We start from the raw sequence: 24,927 nt of genomic DNA, 5'->3' as shown, positions 1-24,927 counted from the left end.
GGAAGAAATTAGGTGGGCGTGCGCCTCTTCCCCAGCCTGTCTTCTGGGGCCTGCTGAAGAGCATCACACACCGGTGAGTGATGGTTCCATTAAAGTTATCTGCACTTCCAGGCAGTCACCTTCTGTGGTACACACACATGTTAAAAACCATACAGTTGAGGGAAATGGTAAAAGAAACATTGCAAGTTTGAAAGAGCTCTCACCTTGCCCTATCCAGCCCTTCCACCCAAAGCTTGGGGGCCTTGCAAAGCACCCATGAAGGCTACTGACTTGGGCTGTGCTGAGCTAATGAAAGAAGTAAGCACCAGAGTAAAGGATCTCTCCTGACCCTCCCCTGCCTGCAGCTTCCAGATTTCAATCACTGAGCATTCAGACAGACCTGAATTGTTGGGGTGGGCCATAAGCCAGAAGGTGGCCTTAACACTTGTCTCTAATACAACTTTTGTTAAGGCAGAAACAATACTCAAGCCTTTAGTTCCCCTCACAACATGTTTTCATCTCCACGACATAGTACCTGGCTCCCTTGATTCCAGCATTCTTGGGCAGTAGATGGACCACAGGTAACAAGAGACAGTATACTTATTAGGACCCAATCAGTGTCCAGTGCTCCTCTGCCCATCCAAGAAACACCATTAAATAGATGGGCAACCGTTCTATGCTCTGAAATTTCAGAGCAGTGTGATACCTATGAAAGCACCCACTGAGAAAATTGTGTATTATACTTTTAGGGATACTATTTCAATACAATAGCCTTTTGTGGTGACAGTATTTCATGTAAAATTGTCTCTTACTGGAGGGAATACTGGACTCGGCAGTCTTGGGCGGTCTATATGCTGGCACCACCCTCTAATCTAGTCCTTCTCTTCTCTCTCTGCCTTAATTTCCCCACATGTAAAAGCTAGATAGTGATTCTTACCTCCTTTGTAAAGAACACTGAAATATACTGATGATAAGACCTGGATTTTTCTTACTTAGTATTTTCACACACCAGTAATTTTTTTTTTTTTTTTTTTTTTATGTTTGTCTTCTGGGCAAAATGCTTCCATTGAAATTTCAGCCCAAACACACCTATTGTGGAAATCTTCATCCAGACTCCTTCAGTTATTCTTCAGTTGTAAGAAGTGAAAGAAAATGAGCCTTTTCATACAGTGGGAGATATTTTTATGCCTTGGAACATTTTCTTCTCTGTTTCTGAAAACAAACCACAAGCTGCCATTCATTTCATGACTTTTACTGCTATGGTGCCAAGTGGCTGAAATATAGCTTATCCCCTGTGGTCAGAGCCAGCCTCATGGGTGGGCAATGTGGCCAACTACCCAAGGGGACGCCACACATGTGCACACGCCCATGTGAGCAGCCTGCTGTCACAGAAGTGCTCTCTCCCAGCCTACCCCCCCCGCCTCCAGCCACTACCCAGGAGGACCCAGACCAGGCAGTGCAGGTGTCGCTTGCCCTGGCTTGGCATATCATGCCACTGTGCCTCTTCACTGGACTGCACCCCATGCCCCTGCCTGCCTCTGCCTGCAGCAGCACCACTGACTTGGGGGGGTGGTTCCCCCCAAAATACAAGTTCCCCTAGGGCATTATTTTCTCCAAGGCTGGCTCTGCCTGCAGTCCCAGTTCTCAAGGACTCGTGCCATCTTTGGATTTTGTGGGGGGTTAGGGAGGAAATTTTTTTTTATCGGTTATTTGGGAGTGACCACAGCAAAGTTCTGTCCTGTGGTGGCTTCATAGTTAAGATGCCAGGCATGTGCAGGAGCTAAAGCTGGAACCATGTGTACAGAGGAGTTTGAAACACCACAGCAAAACACTCCCAGAACCTGAACCAAAATGTCATTGACGTTTAGAAAAGAAAATCTTGGATCCAGGTGGGGGGTTTTGAGTGTCAGCAATTTTTGTCACATTTTAAAAGAGTCTGAAAATTCTAAGCTGTCATTCACGAAAATCAGGTTTGTTCCTTGCCATTATGAATGAATACCCAGCTCTGTAAATAAGAAAAAATCCTCTAGCCACATACCAGGAGCCAAAGTGGTGCAATTTCACCCCAACTCCTCTCCCTTACTTTTGGAAAGGAGAGGCTATGTCTTGTGTTGGGCTTTCCAGCTGGACTACATCTGTGTTGCAGAGAAGAATGGGATACAGGACAACTGTCAGAAAGCAGCATCATTTCCAGATCGTAATAATTCATCTTTGGGGCATGTGGTGTTTGGGTGTATAGTGGACACTTTGTGCTAAACAAAAATCAAAACACCAATTTTCTGTGTGGGGGGGAAAAATGGCTTTATCAGTTTTCAGTGAGCCCAATTCCTCTTAATTAGAAAAGAGGAATGAAACGTGATCAACAGCTAGTAATGCAGTGATGGACTGTGCAGGCCAAATACAAGAACTAAGGACCCCTTTTCCTTGCGCGCACATTGCATCATCATCTGCCCTTGAGCTGCCTCACCCACCCATCTCCCAATCCGGGCCCCTCCTGTAGTCTTTGCTTTGATTACGTGTACCTGTCTCTCATAGAAGTCTGAATATTGTGATGCTTCTGGAAACTGCACCTGTTCACATGTTGTGTTCTTTTTTCTCCCTAGAAATATAATTTCAGAGCTGGAGCATTTACATTTTATCAACACTGATGTTGGCCGCTGCCGGGCTTGGCTAAGGCTCGCATTGAATGATGGCCTCATGGAGTGTTACATGAAGTTACTGCTAAATGAAAAGTCCAGGTTGCCTGAATATTATCAGTCAACAGCCCTGCTACTGGATGCAGAGGAATGTGAATTTCTCCTTAGCTATTTGCAGGGATTGACATCATTGACCTTCGACCTGTCCTATAAATCAGCAGTTTTAAATGAGTGGACTGTAACGCCCTTGTCTTTGTCTGGTCTTTGTCCTGTTTCGGAGCTTCCAGAGCCACTCTCATCCTCCAGTTCTGAACCCCGGAGGAGGGAGTCACTGGGCTCGATCTCTCAGTCTTCAGGATCTGATGAAGTTCAACCCCCAATACTGCCCATCAGTAAAAATGGAAACAAAAGCAAACTTACGTTCTCCACACTGAGCCTTAACACAACAGGTTCATCCCAGCTTTCCTCCAGCGTTGGCTCAGACAGCCTCTTTCAGGGTAATTGTCCTAGAAGCCCCGAGAGATGTGAGGAGCCTCTATCATGTGACTCTGATTTAGGTACAGCGAATGCTGAGGATTTGGACAGATCTCTGCAAGAGTGAGTATCTGGTTAAGAGTGCTCTTCGCTAAGGGCTTTTCAGAAGTAGGGAAACTCCCATTTTTCTCTGTTCCGTGTATGTCACCCCAAAAGAGTCTCTTCCCTGATAGGCAGACAAGGTTCTTTGGGTGAATCTGATATCTTTTATTAAACCAACTTAAGTGTTTTAACCAACGGGCAGGGGGCTGGACTCGATGATCTTCCGAGGTCCCTTCCAGCCCTAATGTCTATGAAATCTATGAAACCTTGTCTGCCTATGTCCTTAGACCAACACGGCTACAACCTACACCCCTTTTCCCTGATGGAGCATTTGAAAGGCAAAAAGAAAACATGAGCTGGCTGGAGTCTTCTTCCAAATGGAATGATTGCCTGTTTAGCTAGACACGGTCAAAATCAGTTTCTCATAGGACAATCAGTGGGCGATTGACTTGTCAGGCCTCTTTTGCCCAGTGGGAGTTCTGGGATTTCAGATCCTCCAAATTATTCATATGTTGCTATTTTGAGACTGCATCAAGTGGGGGAAAATTCTGATTTCTGTGATTTAATTTACTGAAAAAAAGCAGCTGCAGTTTTTACACTCTGTAAAGATACTTTGCTGCCATGGTTTATTTTTAAATCCTTTTGATTTTATTCTTCCGAATGGTTTTTCACATCAGAACAGAGAATCCCTGCAGATTGTACCAAACCGCAGATAGACAGGAAATAGTTTCACTGTCACCATGAAAATGAAAGGGACAGTTGTGTACTCTCATCCTAACTAGAGTGAGCTTTGGGATGTTCTTGTAGCAACTCTGCTTTTGTTGAGTTTGGTTTTAAAATGGGACAGTAGTCAGAAGTGACTTTCTGGCTATTGTCATGTTAGATGCATTTAATTCCCTGACAAAAGGCAAGCTTTGGCTGCTGCCAGCGGTGGAAAGCCAGCATAACTAGACTAGACCAGAGCAGAGCTTTGTGGATAATTGATTATTTAGTTTGTTGGTCAAACTGAAAAACGAGAATTTTTTGTTCTGTATTGGCCTGAAACAATTCTTTGGTTTTCTTAATGAAAAGGAAATATTTTGTTCTGGGTCAGCCCCAAGAGCTGGACTTTTATACCTTTAAAAATAGGCAGTCTTTTGTTATGAAAAGATGGTTTTGAAATAAAGTCAAAACCTGTAATTCTGAAAATGTTGAAGTATAAAATTATTTCAGTTTCTTTGGGGAAAAATGGCCTAATCTATTTGCTAAATTCAGCTGGAATTCATGAACTGTTTCAGACCATTCAAAAATGGCAGTTTTGGGAGAAATAGATTATTTACCCAAAAAAATTCAGCCAGCTCTAGACAAGCATTGAAGTCTGTTCTTCCTTAGCTATCAATGATCTTGCTTAACTACATTGTCCATTGGTTTTTAGATTCCAAAGGCTTTTGTATTTTTTGTGATGATTTTGGAAAAACCCACCTTGAAGCTGATTTAAGTTAATGACGGAAAAATGTTGATTCGAGTTTTAACTGAGCTGTTTTAATTTAGGTGTAATTGATAGCAAGCAGACATCGCGTAATCTCTTTTGTGGCCAGGGCTACTCTGCTAATAAGCGTCCAGAGCTGTGACACGCTATTGGAATTTTGACAAGCACATCACCGCTGCGCACGTACTCTGATCAGAGCGCTGGTACAAAGCTGCAGTACATAATCCCCCAAAATAGCAAAGCTCTCTTTCTGTGGGATCTACATGAAACAGCAGTTTAAAATAATGAATCACAGGAATAAAAAATTCACACGTATATTCCAAATATGATTAATTTGGAAGTAAAATCCTCGATATTCAAGTCCTTACACATGTATATTCATTTCTCTTACAAGTCTGTTGACTCTCCAGTGTAGATGAGCTCTTCCACCTGGATTTAGAGAGGCCAAACCTGGGTAGGCTAGATAGTCCTGTTTTTCAGCCCACAAGCTTTATATGGGATCTATAAACCACACTTGACCTCCAGCCAGTTCTGCAATGCTAATATTCAGCTGACTGTTAAGCTGGAGAGCACAACTGGCCAAACCTCTGCAGCCAAGAAGCTCTGATATCTCTGGGCTTAGATGCACAGTACCTTCTAACAAGAAAAATTAAACTGTGGTAGGGAAAATCTAGGCTCTGGTTGGCACAGTGGCAATGTATCTGTTCTGTTTGGGTCTCCTCACTACATCATCTCTAAGGGCCTGCTACGTGGTGGGTTTCAAGGCTTTAGCTCCTCTCGTCCCTGCACAGAAGGATACTGTAGAAACAATAATGTAGATTTATTATAATCACGCAAATAGCCTGGGGGATTGTAGCTGTACAGCACTTTAGAGGCTAGAACCATAGGGAGACTTGTTTTTCCAGCATGTATAATAATGATGACAACTTCAGGCCTTTGGGAACCAGTGATACTTACGGTCTCTTGCTATAAGAAGACTTTGTTCATTCCATTCACCATTTTTGTTGCTTACTTTTTATTTTCAGGGTATTGTCAGAATTCAGCAAAGCCCAGCAAAACTCAGAACCTGCTGGAAGGCTGCTAATTCTGAACCCGTCGGAGTCTTCCCTGTCACAGACCACCTGTCCTCCTCCTGTCTCTGATACCACTCGCTTGCATTTTAATACAACATCTGAGAATTCTGCATATTCAGAATCACTTCCTATCACAGATAACCAGCAACCTACACATACAACCATTTCAACAAAAAACAGCAGGATACCAGCTCCTGTCTCAGATGTTGCAGGAATCCAATTATTGCCTCAGCCAGTCATAACACACACTGATGTAGCAGACGCTGATTCATCTAAACAGCTTTGCATTGTCAATGGAGAAGATAAAGATGAAACCAGTGAGATGAATGAGCAGAAGGAAACCCAAGAGGACCGTAGCCCGGTGACAGGATTCCTTTCACCAACAACACCTGGTTCAGTAGGTGCTAGAATTCTTGTTCCATATTTTTTTTCCCCGTTTGATTAGCTGCAAAGTATTTAGGAAGTGCAACAAGCATGTTCTGTGAAAGACCACAGGAATTGCTGGGTGGTTGTCCTTCTTTTAAGTTTCACCCCAAACACAGACTATCAATAGAAACGGGTCATATGCACAGGGAGGGTCCACTACCGAGCTGTGATCCTGAACTCAATCATCTTGTGGTCACTGCTGCCCAAGTTGCCATCCACTACTACATTCCCCACCAATTATTCCCTGTTTGTGAGCAGCAGGTCAAGAAGAGCATAGCCCCTAGTTGGCAGCTCCAGCACTTGTACCAGGAAGTTATCCCCAATACTCTCCAAAAATTTCCTGGATTCCCTACACACTGCTGTATTGCCCTCCCAGCAGATGTCAGGGTGATTGAAGTCCCCCATGAGAACCAGGGCTTGTGATTGGGAAACTTCTGCTAGCTGTTTGAAGAAAGCCTTGTCCACCACTTCCTCCTGGTCTGGTCATCTGTAGCAAAACCCCACCACGACATCAGCCTTGTTGCTCTCCCCTCTAACCTTAACCCAGAAACTTTCAGCAGGCTTATCTCCAGTTTCATACTGAAGCACTGAGCAAACGTTTGGCTCTTTTACATGAAGTGCAACTCCTCCTCCTCTTCTTTCATGCCTGTCCTTCCTGAACAGTTTATACCTGTCCATGACAGTGCTCCAGTCATGTGAGCTTTTAAGTCTCTGTTATTCCAATCAAGTCATAGCTCCATGACTGTGTGAGGACTTCCAGTTCTTCCTGCTTGTTTTCCAGGCTCTGTGCATTTGTGTACAGGCACCTGAGGTAACTTGTTGATAAGGAAAAGGGAAGAGGTGTTAGGGGCACACTGCTTCTGAAGAGAGCAACTGGATACACAGAAGAGGAAAAAAACACTGACTTCCTGCCCCTGGGGCAGGGGGCTGGACTCGATGATCCTTCAGGATCCCTTCCAGCCCGAATGTCTATGAGTACCTTGCTCAAAGCATGCCCTACTGTAGCTGAAAGTCACATTGTTGAACCAACCTCCAGAGAAGTTGAGTGCAACTAAGTATTACGTGGCAAATGGACCACCAGAAGTTTTCAGAATGAATGGGCTACAGCTTGCCTCCCAAATGGTTCCAACTATTTTCTGGGCAAGGAGGATAAGGGTTGGACTTTGTCTTGTTCTCAGTAGCCACTGCTGAGTGCTGAGCTCTGCTGGAAATGTATAACCTTAAATATAATGTGACAGAGTGGTCTGGCCATTGGCATTCCATAACAGCAAGTGACAAAATAGCTCTTCTTAATTTATAGTCCAGAAGAGAAAGCAGTGTCTAGACACAAACGAATCATGATTTACCCGTGGAGAAGATCAGCTAGGTTCCCAGAGTAGAATTGTTCTCTACATTGCTCAGTTTAGTTTAAATATCACAAGTCACAGGTTTCCATTATTTTCATTGGCTGAACTCAAACAATCCACGGCCTTCTGCATTTAGGAAACGTTTTCATATAGTCAAGTTAAACTGGCCTTTGTTTAATCCCATCTCATAGCCTGCCATTCTTTCCTGATGCTCTTTGGATAGGCTTCATGTCATACTTAAGCAATAGCTCTCATTGGTATTTAAACCTTTTCAGGCAGTCAGACAGTAGTCCCATCACTTCTGCTCCAAGTGGTGTAGCTGTCAACAGGAAATTCCATCGTGTGCATACCTGCTGTTTTGCATGAGTCACGGGTTCAAGCTTCGTTTCTGATTCTAGAGTTAACAGCCTGTTTGCTTACCGTCTCCCTCGTGCTTGTCAGGGAATCGCTGAAAAAGCAGTGTTTTCCCATGCATGATTTAGCTCGCTGTCAAAACACAAAGGCTCTTGAAAGCTTGATGGGACAACATAGTGGTCATGGGTCATAGGAGTATCAGCCTAGAAGAAGTCCCTGATTTGTAGAGACCAGTCCCCAGCTATTGTAGGCCACCACATAATATAAAATCTTAAGAAAACTTACCATGCATCATCTGAGAGTGTCTGAGGATTTTTGGCCCTGCTTCTCTGATTTGGGAGGCAGTTACAAAATCGCACTTCTCTGGTTAGGAATGTTCTTCTAATTTCCAACAAAAAAAAATTGTGGCCAATTTCCAGCCACTTATTTTCGTGTTAATTTTGTTCTTTTGCTTAAATAGTTCTTCTACTCTGAGATTTATCCTTCCCTTTGAAGTAGCTCTAGGAAAGGGCTGTATCCCCTCCCAGCCATTGTTTTGCAAGATTAAACAAGCCAAGCTCTCAAGTCATCTCAGATTAAGATGGGCTCTCCATTCATCTGGTGATTGGAGTAGCACTGTTATACATCTCATCCAGCTAGAATGCCTCTTTCCTGAACAAGGAGGACCAGTATTGTACGTGAATTGGGTGTAATGAGGGCCTCGTGCAATACTGTTAATGTGCCACTATTTTTCCTGGCAATATTTCGTTTGTTACAACCTAGGATCACAATTGCCTTTTTTATGACTCCGTCACATTGGTGGCTCATGGCCTTCGTGTGATCAACTAATGCACCTGCATGTTTCTCCTCTTCTGTCACTTCCAATCATGAGCTTGCAGCTTAAAGGAAAAAACAGATCTTACTCATCCCCAAGTGCATCACCTTGCATTACATACTAAAGTTTCATTTGACTTATTTTACCTGTCTTCGAGATTATCCAGTTCTTCCTGTAACCTATGCCAGTCTTCTTCTCTGTTGATGATGCCTTCCAAGTTTGTGCTGCCAGCAGATTTCATTTGTGTGCTCTTACATTTTGTACGTCACAAATAGCAAAAATGTTGAATAAGATTGGTCCCCAGACCTATCCTTGAATGATTCTGCTATCCTTCCACACATTATTTTTCCTTTTTAACACAAATTGTCACTTCCTCTCTAGTTTAATCCTTGCTTTATCATGCAGGTTTTGCACTAAATCATACCTACTCAAATGTAACTAAAAATGTATCACACATCATAATATGATGTGCTTTACTGAAGTTCTAATAGACTTGATCTGTATTTCCTTTGTTTAGAAAAATCTGTTTCAAAGTAAGAGGTGAAGTTGGTCTGGTACAGTCTTGAGTTTGATAAACTCATGTTTTATCCTTTTTTTCGTGTTATTTCTTTCCTCCAACATTTGCCCTCTGCATACTAATAGAGTTCAAACTAAAGGGTCTGGAGTTCCCAGATCATTTTCAGTTTTTCAGGTGTTGCTTATAACACAACCAGCAGTTTGATGGAAGATATATACCTCCCTGTGAGAGAACTGTGAGGTACTCGGCATTTCTTATACTCAGGCTCTTAAATTAACTATAAAATGCAGTAGTATCTGATGAAAGGAACTGGACATCAAACTTGTCAGGAGCAGATTATTGTTCGTAATGCCTTATACCTGTTCTGTGAGCTCTGATTGAGACAGGGCGCCACTTAACTAGATCATTGGATACATGCTTCAGGCTGTACTCAGAGTTGATGAGAAAACTGTATATTGAGTTTTTGCTTTTTCACCCTTGCCCCCTTCCCACCTCCCCCTGGAAAGCCTTATTTCATCTGAAGAGTCAAAGGACCAGACACTAGCCCTGTTTACTCTTTATATTCTTTTCTGAGTAACCCCAACAAGTTAAGGAAAGGTGCTATTCAGACCTGTCATTAAACTTATAGTGCAGTTCCACTCTAAGGTGGGATTAATCAGACACCATGGATGATGTGCATGCAAGAGCCAGCAAAATTGCAAGTAAAAATGAGTTTTAATGGGCCAGTGTCTCAAATTCAGCTTGGCATCTGAAATCAAGCTCTGCCCTTTCTCCTTCTTGTAGCAGTAAAAATCCTCAGCTCAGTAGCAGCAAAAATTCTTATTGCCAGAGGGGTTAAAAAAGGAGGTAGAATTACAATCTGGTGCATCAAAGGGGGAAGCATGTAACCAAGACTAGATGGTTTAGCTATGAGCAGAGGCATAACTGAATAGCTCTGTGCCCTGAGAGGTGGTGGCAGCAGCAACACAAGGGGCAACAGTTGCAGCTTAGCCAGCACCATGGCAGCTGCTTTTTTTTCTGACCCCTTTCCCTGTCCCTCCCCCATGTCCTCTGGCTCCTTCCCCCCCTTGCTATCCAAAATGTGCAGGTCTCAGTAAATTCAGCCCTGAGACTTGTAAAATAGTAAAATATAATGCTTCACTCTTAGAGAGTGCTTATAGTGGTCCTGGGAATTAATGGTGGAAAAATACAATTGTATTGTATCAAGATTAATGTCATATGATGAGGGCAAAACCATGTGGCTTGTATTAAATTCAAGTTGTCCTGCAATACTTTGAATGCATCAATAACACTTGGGGTAGAGAAGAACCAGTTGATGCAAATGTGGGGGCTTCTCAAAGTCAGTGGAGCTAGAAAGGCATTGCTGTGGATGCTTATTGTTGTATAATTGTATATAAAGCAACACTGTCAACTTGATGATTTTTTTTTTTTACATGATAAATTTTAAGCTCAGGCCCAAGCTCAGTAAAGCAGTTAAGGCAGGAGAGCAGGTAACTGGCAGCAGCCCAGGGTGGCTGCAGACTTAATGCCAGTGCTTATTCTAAGAGCTCTACAGAGCAGCACAAAGGGTAACTGGCCGCAGATGGAATTTCAGTCATCCACTCCTGAGCAAAGTAGTTTCTGTGGTCATGGTGAGATAAGTGAAGGATTCCTCAGGCTTTTGGATGGACAGTAACAGCTTCCACCCTGACTAACTGGTAAAAATATTGTGCTGGTATTTGCATTACATAAGAAGGTGACAGCTTGTTATTATGATCCCTGAGGCAGGACTGACAGATGTAATTAGCCAGACAGAAAAAAAGTGCTGTTGTAACTTACAGCAGTTTTTAACTCATTAAAATGTAAATACTGTACTCCTGTTTATACCTAGGCAATTAGACTCTGACCTTGCATGTATACATGCTTAGCTTTCTGTGTGAGGAGTCCTGTTGAAGTTAATGGTTTTGTTCCTGCATAAAATTAATCATGGATGTAAATGTTTGCAGGATTGGGGCTTCAGTTCAGTAACGTCCAAATTCTTCATTTAAATAGAAAAGAAAGAGCTGGATCTCAGAAGATGATTTCTACAGACCTTCTGTAGAGGAGAGCAGTAAAGGCTCAACTCATGCCAACGGACCTTCGCTGGAGGGCAATGGGCAAGGCTGGTCCACAAAACTGATCAGTGCACTTGATTTGGAGGGGCCCCGCCTGCCCGCTTCAGAGACCGGGAAGCCCAAAGCATCTCCTGACCAGGAACAAAAGGGCTTCAGTGTTGTGCATCGTAGGCAAATAGGTATGTGCCAAGAATTGGTCAGTTAAAAAAACAGGTTAAATTGTCCAAATGCAGAGTCCCTGCTAATCTTTTCTTGGACTTCCTTTAAGTGGTGGTGTGTCTGCCCGAAATCAAGCTAAACAAAGTTGGGTTTTTTTTTACTTTTGGAGAACATTATAATAGCAGTGATTTCCACTGCTAGTGGAAAATGCAAAAATAAAATTCAAAGCCAATAGAGGCTCCCAGTGTGTTGGAGCTCCCAGTGCTAAAGAGTAGGGCCTGAGTATAGTACATTTCTGAAGATAGAGGAGGCCTAATAGATGCTTTTCTGTCCCTTGGCTCAGATCACATTTGTAGGGTTTGATTCTCTTGTGCCATGCCTCCCATGTTGTCATTGATATCAAGTGAGTACAGAGTTGTTATTCTGATTTGCAGGTTTTACATGCATTTTGCACTGGTATCAATGATGAAACAAGACACAGGGCAGTGGAAAAGAAAGTGACACTAAAAGCACTTTACAATCAATTTGCCTGTGTCTTTTGAATAATTTGAATGCCAGTAGCTGTGGATTGGTGCACTGGTGCAGTGGTTCTCAACTTTTTTTTGTACCAGGACCCATCTGTAGACATTAGTGGCCAGTGCCCCTCACTCCTGACCCGCTGCCCCCTAGCCCCCTCTGTGTGGGGTAGGGGGGGGGAGGTGTTGGGCAATAGGGGAGGCCCCAAGCAGCTCCAGGCAGGCTGGAACTCTGCCAGCCAGCAAGGGAAAAGCCACAGTTTCCCACATTTATCTCCTTTAAAGGAGAATCCATTTTTCAAGTCTGTTCGCAATCCTTTCATGTATTCTTGCAACCCACTTTTGGGTCACAACCCACTGGTTGAGAAACACTGCGCTAGTGTGAATGGCTTTGTTGGTATTTCTACCACCCTGTCCATTGAAATTTATTTCCAGTTACACTGAAAAGCCTTGTCTTTCCCAAAGGCCTTCCTAATCCATTCCGTGGTCTCCTGAAACTGGGCAACCTGGAGAGGAGAGGAGCAATGGGTATCTGGAAAGAGTTCTTCTGTGAGTTATCACCACTGGAACTCCGCCTCTTTGTGGACCATGAAGAACGGGTTTGCGCTGAGAATTGTTCCCTGCTGCGGTGCGAGTCGCTGGGTATGGCTCACAGTGATGGGCGCTTTGAGCTGGTTTTCTCGGGTAAGAAGTTATGCTTGCGAGCTCCTTCCCGAGATGAAGCTGAGGACTGGCTAGACAGGATACATGAGGCACTGCAAAAATGCAGGCCTCAGCAGGAGGAAGACTGGGAGACTCTTGAGTATCGAGAAGACACCCTTGAAGGACAAACAGAACTCAGTGACTCAGCGGCACTTCTCCAGTACAATGACAAGTCTAGAGATGTCCTTGACTGGACATCCTCTAAGCCACCAGAATTAGATGCAGTTAAAGAATCAGTTCTTTATTTGGAGGTAGATAAAACTTGGGTTCCTTTTATTTTTTCCTTATCATTAGAAGTTTTAAAATGCTTTAGAGTGAGAAACGATGAAAAAACTTTAAGCAACAGCTATGGAATAGAAACCATCCAGGATATTCTTCCTGATACAAGTCTTGGTGGGCCTGCGTTTTTCAAGGTTATAACCTCAAAAGCCATCTTAAAGCTACAAGCAGAGAATGCTGAAGAGGCTGCACTATGGAGGGGGCTTGTTCGTAGAGTACTAACTTCATACCTAGAAACTGCAGAGGAAGCACTGACACTTGGTGGCAATTTAGATGGAAATTCCCAAGTAGTCCTGAAAAATATCGTAAAGGAAAATGGCTTTCTGTTACAATACTTGGTGGCCATCCCCATGGAGAAAGGCCTGGATTCCCAGAGCTTCATATGTGCAGGTATGTAGTAGCTTTGGGTATCTCCCTTAATACTTGAAAGGCCTAAAACTGTGTTAACGAAGTGTTGCAGTTGAAGATCATGGCTACAACCTGTGTGATAGAGAGGCAAAACACAAATGTCAAATTAGAATAAAAAATGGTTCAAGTGGTAAAACAGCAGGAACGAAGCCCTTTTTAAGCGCATATACTAAAAGATAGAGGTACAACAATACATCGGTTCATACCGTATTGGCACCAATAAAAGGAAAATTGACATTTTCAGCAATCAGCTTTTTTGGCTGATGTAACTGATAAATGCCATGTATGTGCGTGCATGCATGCATGCAGCCGCAGCATGCACACAGCCAGCCCAGAAGCTTGGAGAGCAGCATCTTCCTGGTAAGTCTGTTGGGGGGGGTGGTGTGCAGATCAAGGCCCCTGCAGTGAAGGAGGGAGTGGGGCTGGCATTGCCCAGCTGAAGTGGGGCATAGGGTGTGGGGGGGGAGGCATCCCACCACTGTGTGCACCCTGAGGGAGCCATGGGCAGTATGTGCCCCCTGCATCTCTGCCTAGGGCGAGGGCAGGCTGCAGCTGGTCCCAGAAGCGGTGCTGGGCTCTTCTTGTCAGGGGGACAGCGGCACTGGGAGGGGAGGTTACAGCGGGGCTATGGTAAATTCTGAGGTGGCCACAGCCGACCCCATAGCTCCCCTCCCAGGGCTGCCACTGCCTGCCCCGAGCCCAGCTCTGGCCCAGCCCCCGCGTTGGGAAGAGCCCAGCACTTCTGCCCTCAGCCTGCAGCAGCAGCAGCAGCCCACCCTCACCCCATGCACAGATCCAAAGGACATATGCCCCCCCATGGCTCCTCCAGGGTGCACGGGGTGGCAGGATCCGCCTCCCAAATGAGCTGCTGGCTCCGTTCTGTGCTCTGCCCCAAGCCAACTGGGAAGTGCCTGCCCTAGCCCTACTCCCTCCCTCACCACAGGGACCTCTCTACATTCCTCACATGCCCCTTCCCCCTCAACAGACTTATCAGCTGAATGCTACTTTCTAACCCAGGGGTGGGCAAGATGCAGCCCGCCAGGCCATTCTATCCAGCCTGCGGGGCCCCTAAAAAATTTAGAAAATGAATATTTTATCTGCCCTGGGCTGCCTGTCACGCAACCCTCAATGGCTGGCCAAAACTCAGTAAGCGGCCCTCTGCCCAAAATAATTGCCCGTCCCTGTTCTAAGCTGCCAGGCTGCATATGGGCAATCGGATTGGTATCAGCCAATATGGCTCATTAATGAGTATCGGCCCAAAAAAATCTTTTATCAGTGCACCCCTACTAAAAGACCAGTGTTTCAGTAACACCCAATTTCACTTGAATGATTTTATATTATGAAAACAGTCATTCATTCATCAAACATTTCCTGTCAATATGCTGGGTACTTATGATTTAAGAGGATAGCACTCACCGATTTCCAAATGAAGCAGATTGCCCTTTCTTTAGTATGGTAAATTAAACTTGAGATTTCCCTGTCAATCTGTTAAGGTCTCTGTGTTTAAGGATTTCTAGCACATTTTTAACTCCTTTTTTCTGTCTTTCCCATTCCCTTTCTAACCTTTTATGCATGTCTTCTTTTATTGCTTAAGATTCAGTTCCCATTTCCTGTCCTGTTCTAAGAATGGGCTTTCTCCATCTACAGATAGGTAGAAGGAGTAGATTGAGGATTTTGTGAAGCTAGCCCAGCTTTCTGTCTCCAAGTAAAAGAGTCTCTCTGGTCAGGCTTTGATTTAATTGATTTTTTTTCAGTCATCTCTACCTTCATCAGGTCTCCTATTTGCCCTTTACACCTTGCTGTCTGCAGCTGAGAGCCCATTTTTGCTCATTTGGAGGTCAAAGGTAGACATTTTTTTAGTGTAGGGGTGAGCAAAGTATGGCCTGCAGGCCAGATCCAGCCTGCAGAGGGATTTTGTCCGGCCTGTGGCACGTTCTGCCGCTCCCAGGCATACAGCAGAGCTGGGGCTGCTCCGTGGCAGGACTGGACTCCCATTTCCTGGCAGCCCCAGCAGCATCAGCTCCTTCTGGCTGCCGCAGCCACCAGCCCCATGGAGAGCAGCCAGGACTTGTGCACAGACCCAGTCCAAGACCCAGCAGGGCAGTGGTGGTGGGGAGGGAATCTCTGATACAGGCTCTGGGCAGCCACAGCAAGAAGAGCCCAGCAGCAGTGCACCTGCTGCCAGGTCCCACTTTTTCCAAGTGCCCAACAGAAGTTTCTGCCCAGCTGCTGCCACCTGTCATCATGACTGGTGTGTGGGTCCAGAGCAGGTGCTGCAGCTGCCCTGACCCCCCATGCGGAGTAGGCTGTGGCCAGGATTGGGGCTGTGCCCTCAGCCTGGCGCTGGGCAAAAGTTGCTGTTGGGCACTAGGAAAAAACTGGACCTGGTGGTAGGCGTGACCACTCCCTATTGCTGTTGCCTTTTTGCTGCAGCTGCTCGGAGCCTGTGCCAGGGCTGCCCTGCAGCTCCTCCCTGCTGGGCGCGAGAGCATGGGGCAGCGTGGAGACGGTGCAGATGGCAGGAATGAGGAGAAGCATGGGCTCTGGGCAGCCATAGTAAGAAGGCCCCAGCAGCAGCGAAAAGGAGGCGGCTGTATCCGCCGCCACATTCTGCTTTTTCCTGGCACCTAGCAGTAGTTTCTGCCCAGCTGCTTCCTCTGCACCCAGTTGCTGAAGCTGGCTAAAACCTCCAGTCCTTCCATGGGGTAGAAGGGCAGCCTGGAGGTGGTGCTGGTAGCAGCGGGGGCCCTAGCTGAGCTGCCTGCGGGTTTGAGCTGTTGGTGAGCCCACAACAGTTCCCTAAAATTCCTTATGTGGCCCACAGGCCTAAATAATTGCCTGCCCATGGTTTAGAGAGACTAATCGAGAGCACTAAGCTGAGCACACACAGTCCCTGGCTCTTGCTTGTTTCTTGTTTCTCTTTACCAGCTGAGGGCTCCACTTCACACCTTGTAATGCTGTGGGATGCAACTAACAGGAAGAAATGGATTTGAGAGTCCCACCAAAAATGATGTAAAAGGGGAAAGCAAGGTCCAAAAATCCAGTTTATTTGGTTTCAAACTGCTGATTCTTAATGTTTTTACACCTAGAATTTTTTTTCCAAAAACAAAGTAGGCTGCCTGGACTTCAGTCTATGGCCAAAGCTCTGCCTGGTCACTTGCCTGTCTCTGGTCAGAAGGCATTGCACCCTTCAAGTCTCTCGAAATTTCTTTTGATTCTCCAGTAAAAATGTCTTCCCCCTATCCCAGCCACAGGAGCAAGCCAGGTGCTTGCATTGAGGATGAGATCTGTCAGCTAGCCTCAGAGGAATCTCTAGCATCTTTTGTAAGAGGAAAGGTGCTTCCTTATAAACTGACTTAAAATTAACACAGATTCCGAGTGAAACATAAATATTACAAGTCTGTTAATCCACTCCAGCAACTTGTCAAAAATCCTAAAGTCAGAACATCCTGTTAAAAAGACAGCTGAGCCCTCAGGCTGTGGATCAGCTAGCCCTCAGTGCTTGGCGTACCCTTGTATAATACTGGTTTTCCAAAACCAGGGATTAACCTGTCTTGTACCAGCTACCAAAGGATTTCAATATCTGTCATCTCTTGGTGACTCTAGATGGATTGTGTAAGAAGTAAAGATGTCCTATGAAGAGCCTTAGAGACCTGAGTGGCAAACAGGATTTCTTCCGGCCTGAACATAATCAGTAATAAAATTTGTGATAGCCAACTATTACCTTTGCTTAGCCTGTAGTAACTGTGTGTGTTCAGTTGTTGATGTTGGGCACATTTGTGCAACAGCACTACAGAAGAGAAGTGTAAGCTAAAGGTCAAATACAGTTCTGCAATTGGGATGTGATTAATAGAGTTGTTGGTTTGTAGAGCATGGTGCATCAGCCAGGAAGCGATCTGGCTCCCAGTCTTGTACTGGCCCAGTAGACGTCACAAAGGAATAACAAGCTTTTATTTGAATGTACTCAAGGGAGTAAGGGAGCATCTTTTTTGCTTGATCACTTTTCAGAGCAGAGCATCACTAAAACATCACCCAGATACATATGTTTCTAGTTTTGTTTTCATGATGTTTTTTGGTCTCCATCATGAATATTTAAACAAACCTTCCAGGTTGGATAAAAGTGTAATGGTTCAGTTTAATACTTCTGGAAGAAAAGGGAGGTCACTTGAGTTGGATCATGTTGGCCCTGTATCATATTGTCCCTCTCACAGAAGAAGGAGCAGGAGGAAGCAGTATCTGTCACCATGTGGCCTGTCTGCTGCGCTGCTTTGGTCCTACATCATGCTGGACTTGGGGCTGGCAGCATTGGCCAACAACAAGAGTTTAGCAGTAGGGAAATGACTGTGGAATGCGCCTGTTTGGCCTGCTGGCTCTCCCCAGGACTTTCCAAATCACAACTTGGGTCAGTGGCCCATGGCGATGGCTGTTACACCTCTCAGGGATACCTGTTGCTGTTCTTTCTTAGTGTGTGAGGTAAGGAGTTATAGTAGACAACCATAACTTTATACAGTATTTGCATTTCCATGGGGCCTGCCCAGAGTGAAAAACCTGTTGTGAAAAGTAGCTTATTTCTGGACTCCTCACACCTCTCCACTGGCTATGCTGAACTTAATTCTTCACATGTGCAGAGCCAGTAGAAGTGATTGGAAGGTGTGAGGGGAAACTACTGTTTAGGACAGTGATTCTCAACCAGCGTGCCTTGAGATCTTTCAGGGTACCACACAATGTTAGCACTGTTAGGTATGCAAACATGATTCACAAGAGACAACCAGAGATTTAAAACAGAAATCCATAGTTGTGGTCTTTCTGAATTATTTGCAACAGACAAACTGCTCTTTTTTTTATTATTATTATTACATAAAAATAATAGAGTGGAAACTAAGAGCTGGCATTTCCTGAGGGCTGCCTTGAGTCTATCCTGGTTTGCAGGGAAACAAAAACTAAGAAGAGGGAGGGGAAAGGTTGGGGAAGGACTGCTCTGATATTGACATCTAGCTCCTGGTTTGATTCCCCAGCTCTGATCATTTCCCAGCTCTTCCTGGGGGGTGAAGGCCCCTGATCTGTGCGCAGGGTTTCAGCCCACACTGAGCGCCGGGAAGATTGTGGTGCAGGCGCCAGCCTGCAGCAGCAGCCTATTGAAACCCAGCATACAGATCCGGGGAGCCATGCCTCCAGGGGAGAGCTGGGGGAATCAAACCAGGGCCTGGGCAATCCCTGCTGCATGACCTGGCTCTGCAGGGAGCAGAGATCCATGCCGGGGGTCTTCTCCCCACCGCTGCCTGCCCTGTGCAGCCCCAGATCTCTGCTCCCTGCAGAGCCAGGTTGCACGGCAGGGACCAGCACTGCCCTGCTGTATGACCTGGCTCCACAGGGAGCAGAGATCTGCGCCGGGGTCTCCTTGCCACTGCTGCCTACCTCACGCAGCCCCACATCACCGGAGCAGCGCGGGATGAGCAGTGGCAGCAAGGAGACCCCGGCGCAGATCTCTGCTCCCTGCGGAGCAGTCGCGTGGCAGGGACCAGCAGGCTTGCTCGCTGCTCTGTGCTGTTTCCCTGACCCACGACCTGTGTCAGATCAGAGATCTATGCAGGGGTCTCCTCACCTGCACAGAGGGCAGCAGTCCTTCCCCTCCCCAAGACGAGCCACCCACGAACCTGTCCTGCTCCCCGCTGGGGCCCTGCAGCCTCCAGCCCCAAGCCCCATCCGGCTGGGTAGGGCTGTACGAAGCATCCCTTGCAGCCCCTTCGAAACACATTCGGAGAAGGTTTGCCCGAAACAAAACGGGACAGTGATCTGAAACACCGAATCGAATCACTGTCCTCTGAATCAGCCAAATCTGAAACTGAATTGAAACACAGCCATTTCACACAGCTCTAGCGCACATGGACAATTTCCAAGGAGCAGCTGACGTGCAGTTAAGTCTGATCATCTTTTACCCCACTGCAAATTTGGTTGCTCCAAACCCTTAGTTGCATTTCCATCAGCACAGCCCACTTGTTTCTCTCCATTTAGGCTGGCCTCTGCCGCACCACTACATCCTAGATATTTCTGCATGCCTTCCTCCCCTACATGGCTGCTGAAATGGCTATGTCTTCAGCCAATGTGCGCTGTCAGTTGGGCGGTGCTTAGTTCTGTCCGTGCAGCTCTCAGAATGCTGGACGTAGCCTTTCTGTTCCCTCTGCCCAAACTGACCCGCAAGAGATGATAGAAAGACCATTTGCCTTGTCGGAGATCTCTGATCACAGCTGGTCATTGCAGACGGAGACTGTCCACACCTTTCTCACCAGAAAACGGTCTTTTTATTACACAGATTTCCTAGAGGAGGTTTTCCTTATGATCTTGCTGCTCTCTAATTTGATTCTAAGTTCCCTCTGCTTTTATTTTCTGTATTTGAATTTTTTTTAAAGCTTTAGAAGTTTTTGCTGTGAAATGCAATACTTACCCTCTGGACTGGTATATTCAGGAGCAGAAATAATCTGATCAGATTATTGTCTAGTTCATTCTTCTTGCTTTTCCAGATCTCTTGCTACAGTTTTTGGATACTGCCATTTTAAATCTCCTACTGGATTTCTCATCCGTTTTCTTTGGTACTTTTCTGTTTTGTCTCATCCTCTCTCTTACCCTCTCATTTCCTTTCTCCCTCTGCTTTCTCTAGCTCGACACTGTGCTGCACTGAGATAATTAGAGGTGTACTCCATAAGGTGTGGTACCACCTCCAAGCATACCCAAGTCTGTTCTGATGCATCTTCCAGAAACCACTAGAGCTCAAGGACTTGTGACCATCTTGTTATTTAATCTCTGTTCTCTTAAGGATGCTCCAGACAGATCGGATTTTCTTTTGTGAAACCCAAACTCTGTGCATACTCTGGCCTCTATTACTGTGATGGCTGCCACCAGGATGACGAGTCCGTGATTCCATCACGTCTTATCCACAACTGGGACTTGACTAAGCGAGCAGTAAGTTCATGGATGGTCATGGCAATGGTTTAGCTAATCCTTTAAGCATCTTCCCTTCTTGGCAAATAGGACTAATGCAATCTGTGGATATGTGCACAGGCATGTAGGAGGAATAGGGGAGCCAGTTCAACTTCTGTATATGACACTTGTGAAACCCACATTGGGGAAAAAAATGTAGAAAAACTGGGAAGAGTGCAGAAAAATAAGGCGTCTGCGCTGCCAATGAAAGCCACAGAAATTATTTGGTAGCTAGGAAAGGACTTGTCATGAAAGACTTACTGCTTGATCTGTTTAGGTTATCAAAGGGATTGCGGGATGAATTAATTGCACTGTTTTATAAAGGCTTTTCCATCTGGCAGAAAGGGTCTAGAAATAATGGCTGAAAGCTGAAGCCAGACAAAATAATGCATGCATGTTTAACAGTGAGGATGATAAACTGGGATCCTGGTTTCCTCTGTTTAAAAATTGCAACTTCTCTGATTTACAAGGGGGGAACCCAAAATTCTCTGATTTTAAAACCCTCAAATCTGCATTTTCCCACAATTAAAATGAAATGCTACGGGAGAGAGAGAGAGAGCAGTTGAACACAATATTTTATTGATACATTTACACTTTTTTAAAGCAATTTGGAAACTTGCCAGTGCCTCATTCATTGTAATAAATTCTGAATACTTATATGTTTTGGCATTTGATTTTGGCTTCTTTATCATAGAAAAGCAGAGCTCCACCTGCCCCCTTCACTCACCAGGATGCAGGGTCAGTTGCAGATGTCATCCCCAGCTGCTTTGTGCGCTGAGCATCCCTGATTATACCAGTGCCCCTTGCTCCCAGGCCACAGCCCCCCTGGGCCCTGCTGGTGCCCCTCATTCCCCACCCACAGCCCCTCAGGCCCTGCCAGTGCCCCTCACTCCCAGCCCACAGCTCCCTGGCCCTGCCATTGACCCTCACTCCACACCCACAGCTCCTTGCCCCCCACCCTAGCCCTGCCAGAGGGAGACCCCAGCTGCCAGGACTATGGGGCCAGGGCCTGCCCCCCACCCAGTCGCACCTGAGCCCTGGCTGCCAACCATGGGGACAGCAGCTGCTGCAGTCTGAGCAGAGTGCAGAGCCCAGTTTTGCACCTTTCCCCTGCAGGCAGCATGGCTGGAGTGGAGCCCATGTTGTGGGGGGACGATGTAAGCTGCCTGCTGTGAGCTTGGGGCTCCCTGCTCCTGTTGCCTTTCCCCAGGGGTCTCCATGGCCCAGCAGGCAGGACCTGGTATGGGAGGGCAGAGCGGGGCGGGGCGGCTCAGTGCCGCTGCTGGGAGCCCTCCAACACTGGTGAAGTGCACCCTGCTGCTGCTGGGCGGGCAGGGGGCACCTCACCATGGCAGCACCGAGCCTGCCTGCCCCCTCTGTCCTCCTGCACTGGGTCCTGCTTGCTGGGCTGCAGAGGCCCTGGGGGGAGGACAGCAGGGCAGAGAGTCCCGAGCCTGCAGTGGGCACCCCGCATCCACCCCAACCCTGTGCACAAATCTGTGGGGCATGTGTCCCCACCATAGCCCCCTTCGTGGGAGTGCACGCAGCATCAGGGAGCCAACTTCCCCCACCGCGGACAAGTCGCCTGTGACTCTGTCCCACTCCCTGGCCAGGCTCCGTGGCCACATGTTCCTGTCCAGGCTCCATTAGCTGCCCTGGCTGAGCAGCACCCAGAGCCCCAGCCTTAACCCACTCCCTCCCTCCCTCCCTGACTTACCTGCAGGAGCTGCTCTCCACCATGCCTGGCTGCCACATGCAAGTGTGTGTGTGCACAAGCACATGGCACTCCCTACCTGATCGTGCTCCCCAGGCAGCAAGAGGAAACCCACTGTTTCCCATGTTCCTCTCCTTTAAAGGAGAAAAATCTATGGTTTCTCTCCTTAAAAGGATCAAATCTGTGTTTTTTCCACAGCAAATGGAAAACCCAGATCCCTGGTGATAAACCAACAAAGCAAAGAGAAGTGGTGGGATTCCCATCACTGGAGATTAAGGACACATTAAAGAAAAATAAATCGTGCTTTTTCTAAAGTATATTTGATCCTGTCTCAGAGCACAGATCCCTTCAGGTCCAACATTTCTATGATTCAATTAAATTATCTGGCCTGTGAAATGCAGGAGGTCAGGCAAGATGCCCAAAGGTTTAAAATCTTAGTCGCCACTTGTCATCTCCAGTCAGTTTCTTCCTCCTGTATGTTTTCCTTGTAGATATTTTTTTTGCAAGTTAACCTGTGTTCCAAAGCCCATTGAAGGAATTGGAGATCCTTCCGGGAACTGCAGTGCTCTCTGGATTGTGTCCTTACCTATGATTGTTTTCCCTCATGTTTTAGGTTTGTCGGCAAGCTTTAAAATTCCTGAATCAGATCCGTAATCAGCCACTGATTGACTTGAAGCTGGTGAATGAAAGTCTGTATGACCATGTGGAAAAAATGAATCGAATCTGCAGGAGCAGGGAACAACTGAAACTGCTTGGAGATTACCTAATAATGTGTCGCAGCGGAGCCCTAAAGGAGCTGAGCAAACGGTGAGGCCCTTGCCTGAGAATTCCCATACATCCTAGCTGAAGGGTGAGGTGTCATTCAAGCCAGAACCACGCCTCTTCCCAAGTTATCTTCTTCCCAACATTCACCTGTTAAATCATAAAAATCACGATGTTAAATGTATTACTAGGTCTGGATCAAGACTCCATGGTGCTAAGTGCTGCACCTATGCACAACAGAAAAGCTGGTTCCTTCCCCAGAGAGCTCAGGGTCTGAGCAAAGGCACCATCTCAGCTCTTCTCCCTTCTCAGCCTAAGGTTGTGGATTGCAATGCAAAAAGACTGTATTGCCTGTACTGCTTAGTTATCCAGCCAGGGAGCCAAAAAGGATGTGGCTACTCCTGAAACTTATCTAATTTACTAGATGGATTTGAGTTAAGGGACGTAGGAATTGTAGGGCTGAATCTTGGCTCTGCCACTGACACGTGCTCTTGAGCGATTCAGTCAACTTCTCCTATACCTTCTAAATTGAGATGATGACACTTAGGCATGTCACAAAGAGGTGGGAGGAGGATTCATCATTGCTTTCTGAAAACATGAAGTGCCTCGTAAATGCCCCGTGTCTGCTGTGTCACAAGAACCATTTCATCAAGCCATGAGTCAAAATCTCCATTCTTGAGCTAGATAGGACTGCAGTCTGGGCATCCATGCAGATCTTCATCACCTCAATACAGGGTTATCTTGCAACTTGGGTGGGTTGCAAGATAGGCTCTGCTTACAACTGCTGTGGCTGTCCTGGAGATAGGCACTGCTGCTGAAGTTCCCTCTGTCTGGCCTGCTAGATGAGTTTTATTTGTTTATATCACAGTCTTTCACAGTACTGGCCCCATCCAAAGCTCTGGGCATCCTTGACATACATTTGAAAAGCCAGAAATGCAGAAAATGCAAAGCAGCACCATCCCATCCTACCCACTTGTTGTTTAATCCTCAGTCACATGACTGATACCACTAAAAACTCCAGCATGCACTTTCCCACTAGAAAGAGATTCCGCCCTCATACCATTAATGGCTCTTGCAATGGCTTTTGCAAGTTTTGAAAAGTCTTTTGAGCCAGTTTGCTAAGGATATAAATGCTTTTCTTTTTTTAACTCTTTCTATCTGAAGTGAAGTTGTGTCAGTCTTGTATGTCTGCATATTTAAGAATGCAGGGAGAGGAATGGAAAAAAAAATAGCACCCAAACCAAGACAGCCTTTTAGTCTGAGTGGAAGTACCCAAGTAAAATATAGATGCAACTTTGCATCTGAACAACTCTCAAACGATTTTTAAGCTAGAAATAGTAACAGAAATTAACTCTATTGTACGGTGAAATCAGATTTGCAGGAGTTCTCTTCAGAGCCCACACCATCTGTTCTGTTTCCAACTTCAGTGCTGTTTCAGATCTGATGACATCTGTCTGATATTTTGTTTTGTTTGTGTTTCTGTGAAGGCTTGACCATAGGCATTACCTCCTGGAATGCCCCCATAAATACAGCGTTACTGATCTGAGGCAGGTAAGAGCTTTGGATTTTTTGTTGTCATGAATGAAAATGCTTTGATTTCTGTGCATGCAGATGGAGCTGAAAGCACAATTTTTTTTCTGCTTAGAAGGATTTCACACAGCTCTGCACCTTGTATTTCTTTTGCTCAGAGCATATAAAAAAACTCACAGAGGATTTTTGTGTGTTTTATATAGGGAACAGGCATATGTTGTTTGTTTCAGTGTTTACTTTGCACCAAACCCACACATTTGTTATATGTCAGTTTGATCCATCATCAACATATGAATTACTCCCAGTCTCAAATCAAAACCACCTCCTCAGCTCTCCAAAGCAGATAAAAGATGTCTCAGACTTCACAGCGCAGCCTGAGCATCAAACTCTGCTCTTTTGGACTAAAAAGAGGAGAGAAAGTTATAGTTTGGGTCCTAAGCATGATAAAGACTTCCTGCCTCTTTGACTACATCCCATAGAGGAGGTCTCACATGCCTTCAAGAAGGGAAGTTCTGTTTCTGGGGGCTGCCTTTGGACATGTAAGGCACACAGGACCCAAACCATAGTAAACTTCTGTTTGCGGGAATGTTCATCTTCCAGA

General features: G+C 45.8%; 1 protein-coding gene across 1 annotated transcript in view; it reads left to right on the top strand.

The window, feature by feature from the left end:
* PLEKHM1 (pleckstrin homology and RUN domain containing M1) overlaps positions 1-24,927 on the top strand; it is a 46,065-nt gene that overhangs the window by 9,098 nt on the left and 12,040 nt on the right. Inside the window, 8 exon segments of the mRNA XM_006026397.2 lie at positions 1-73; positions 2,583-3,212; positions 5,685-6,129; positions 11,221-11,461; positions 12,422-13,327; positions 20,157-20,302; positions 22,648-22,841; positions 24,284-24,347. The exon segment at positions 1-73 is cut by the window's left edge and continues 10 nt beyond it. Of these exon segments, the coding sequence (XP_006026459.1) occupies positions 1-73; positions 2,583-3,212; positions 5,685-6,129; positions 11,221-11,461; positions 12,422-13,327; positions 20,157-20,302; positions 22,648-22,841; positions 24,284-24,347 (2,699 nt within the window).

The sequence above is a fragment of the Alligator sinensis genome, unplaced genomic scaffold (genome assembly GCF_000455745.1).
Source record: "Alligator sinensis unplaced genomic scaffold, ASM45574v1 scaffold919_1, whole genome shotgun sequence".
Taxonomy (NCBI): Eukaryota; Metazoa; Chordata; order Crocodylia; family Alligatoridae; genus Alligator; species Alligator sinensis.
The sequence above is the reverse complement of the archived record's forward strand: the minus strand, read 5'-3'. Positions and strand labels throughout refer to the sequence as shown.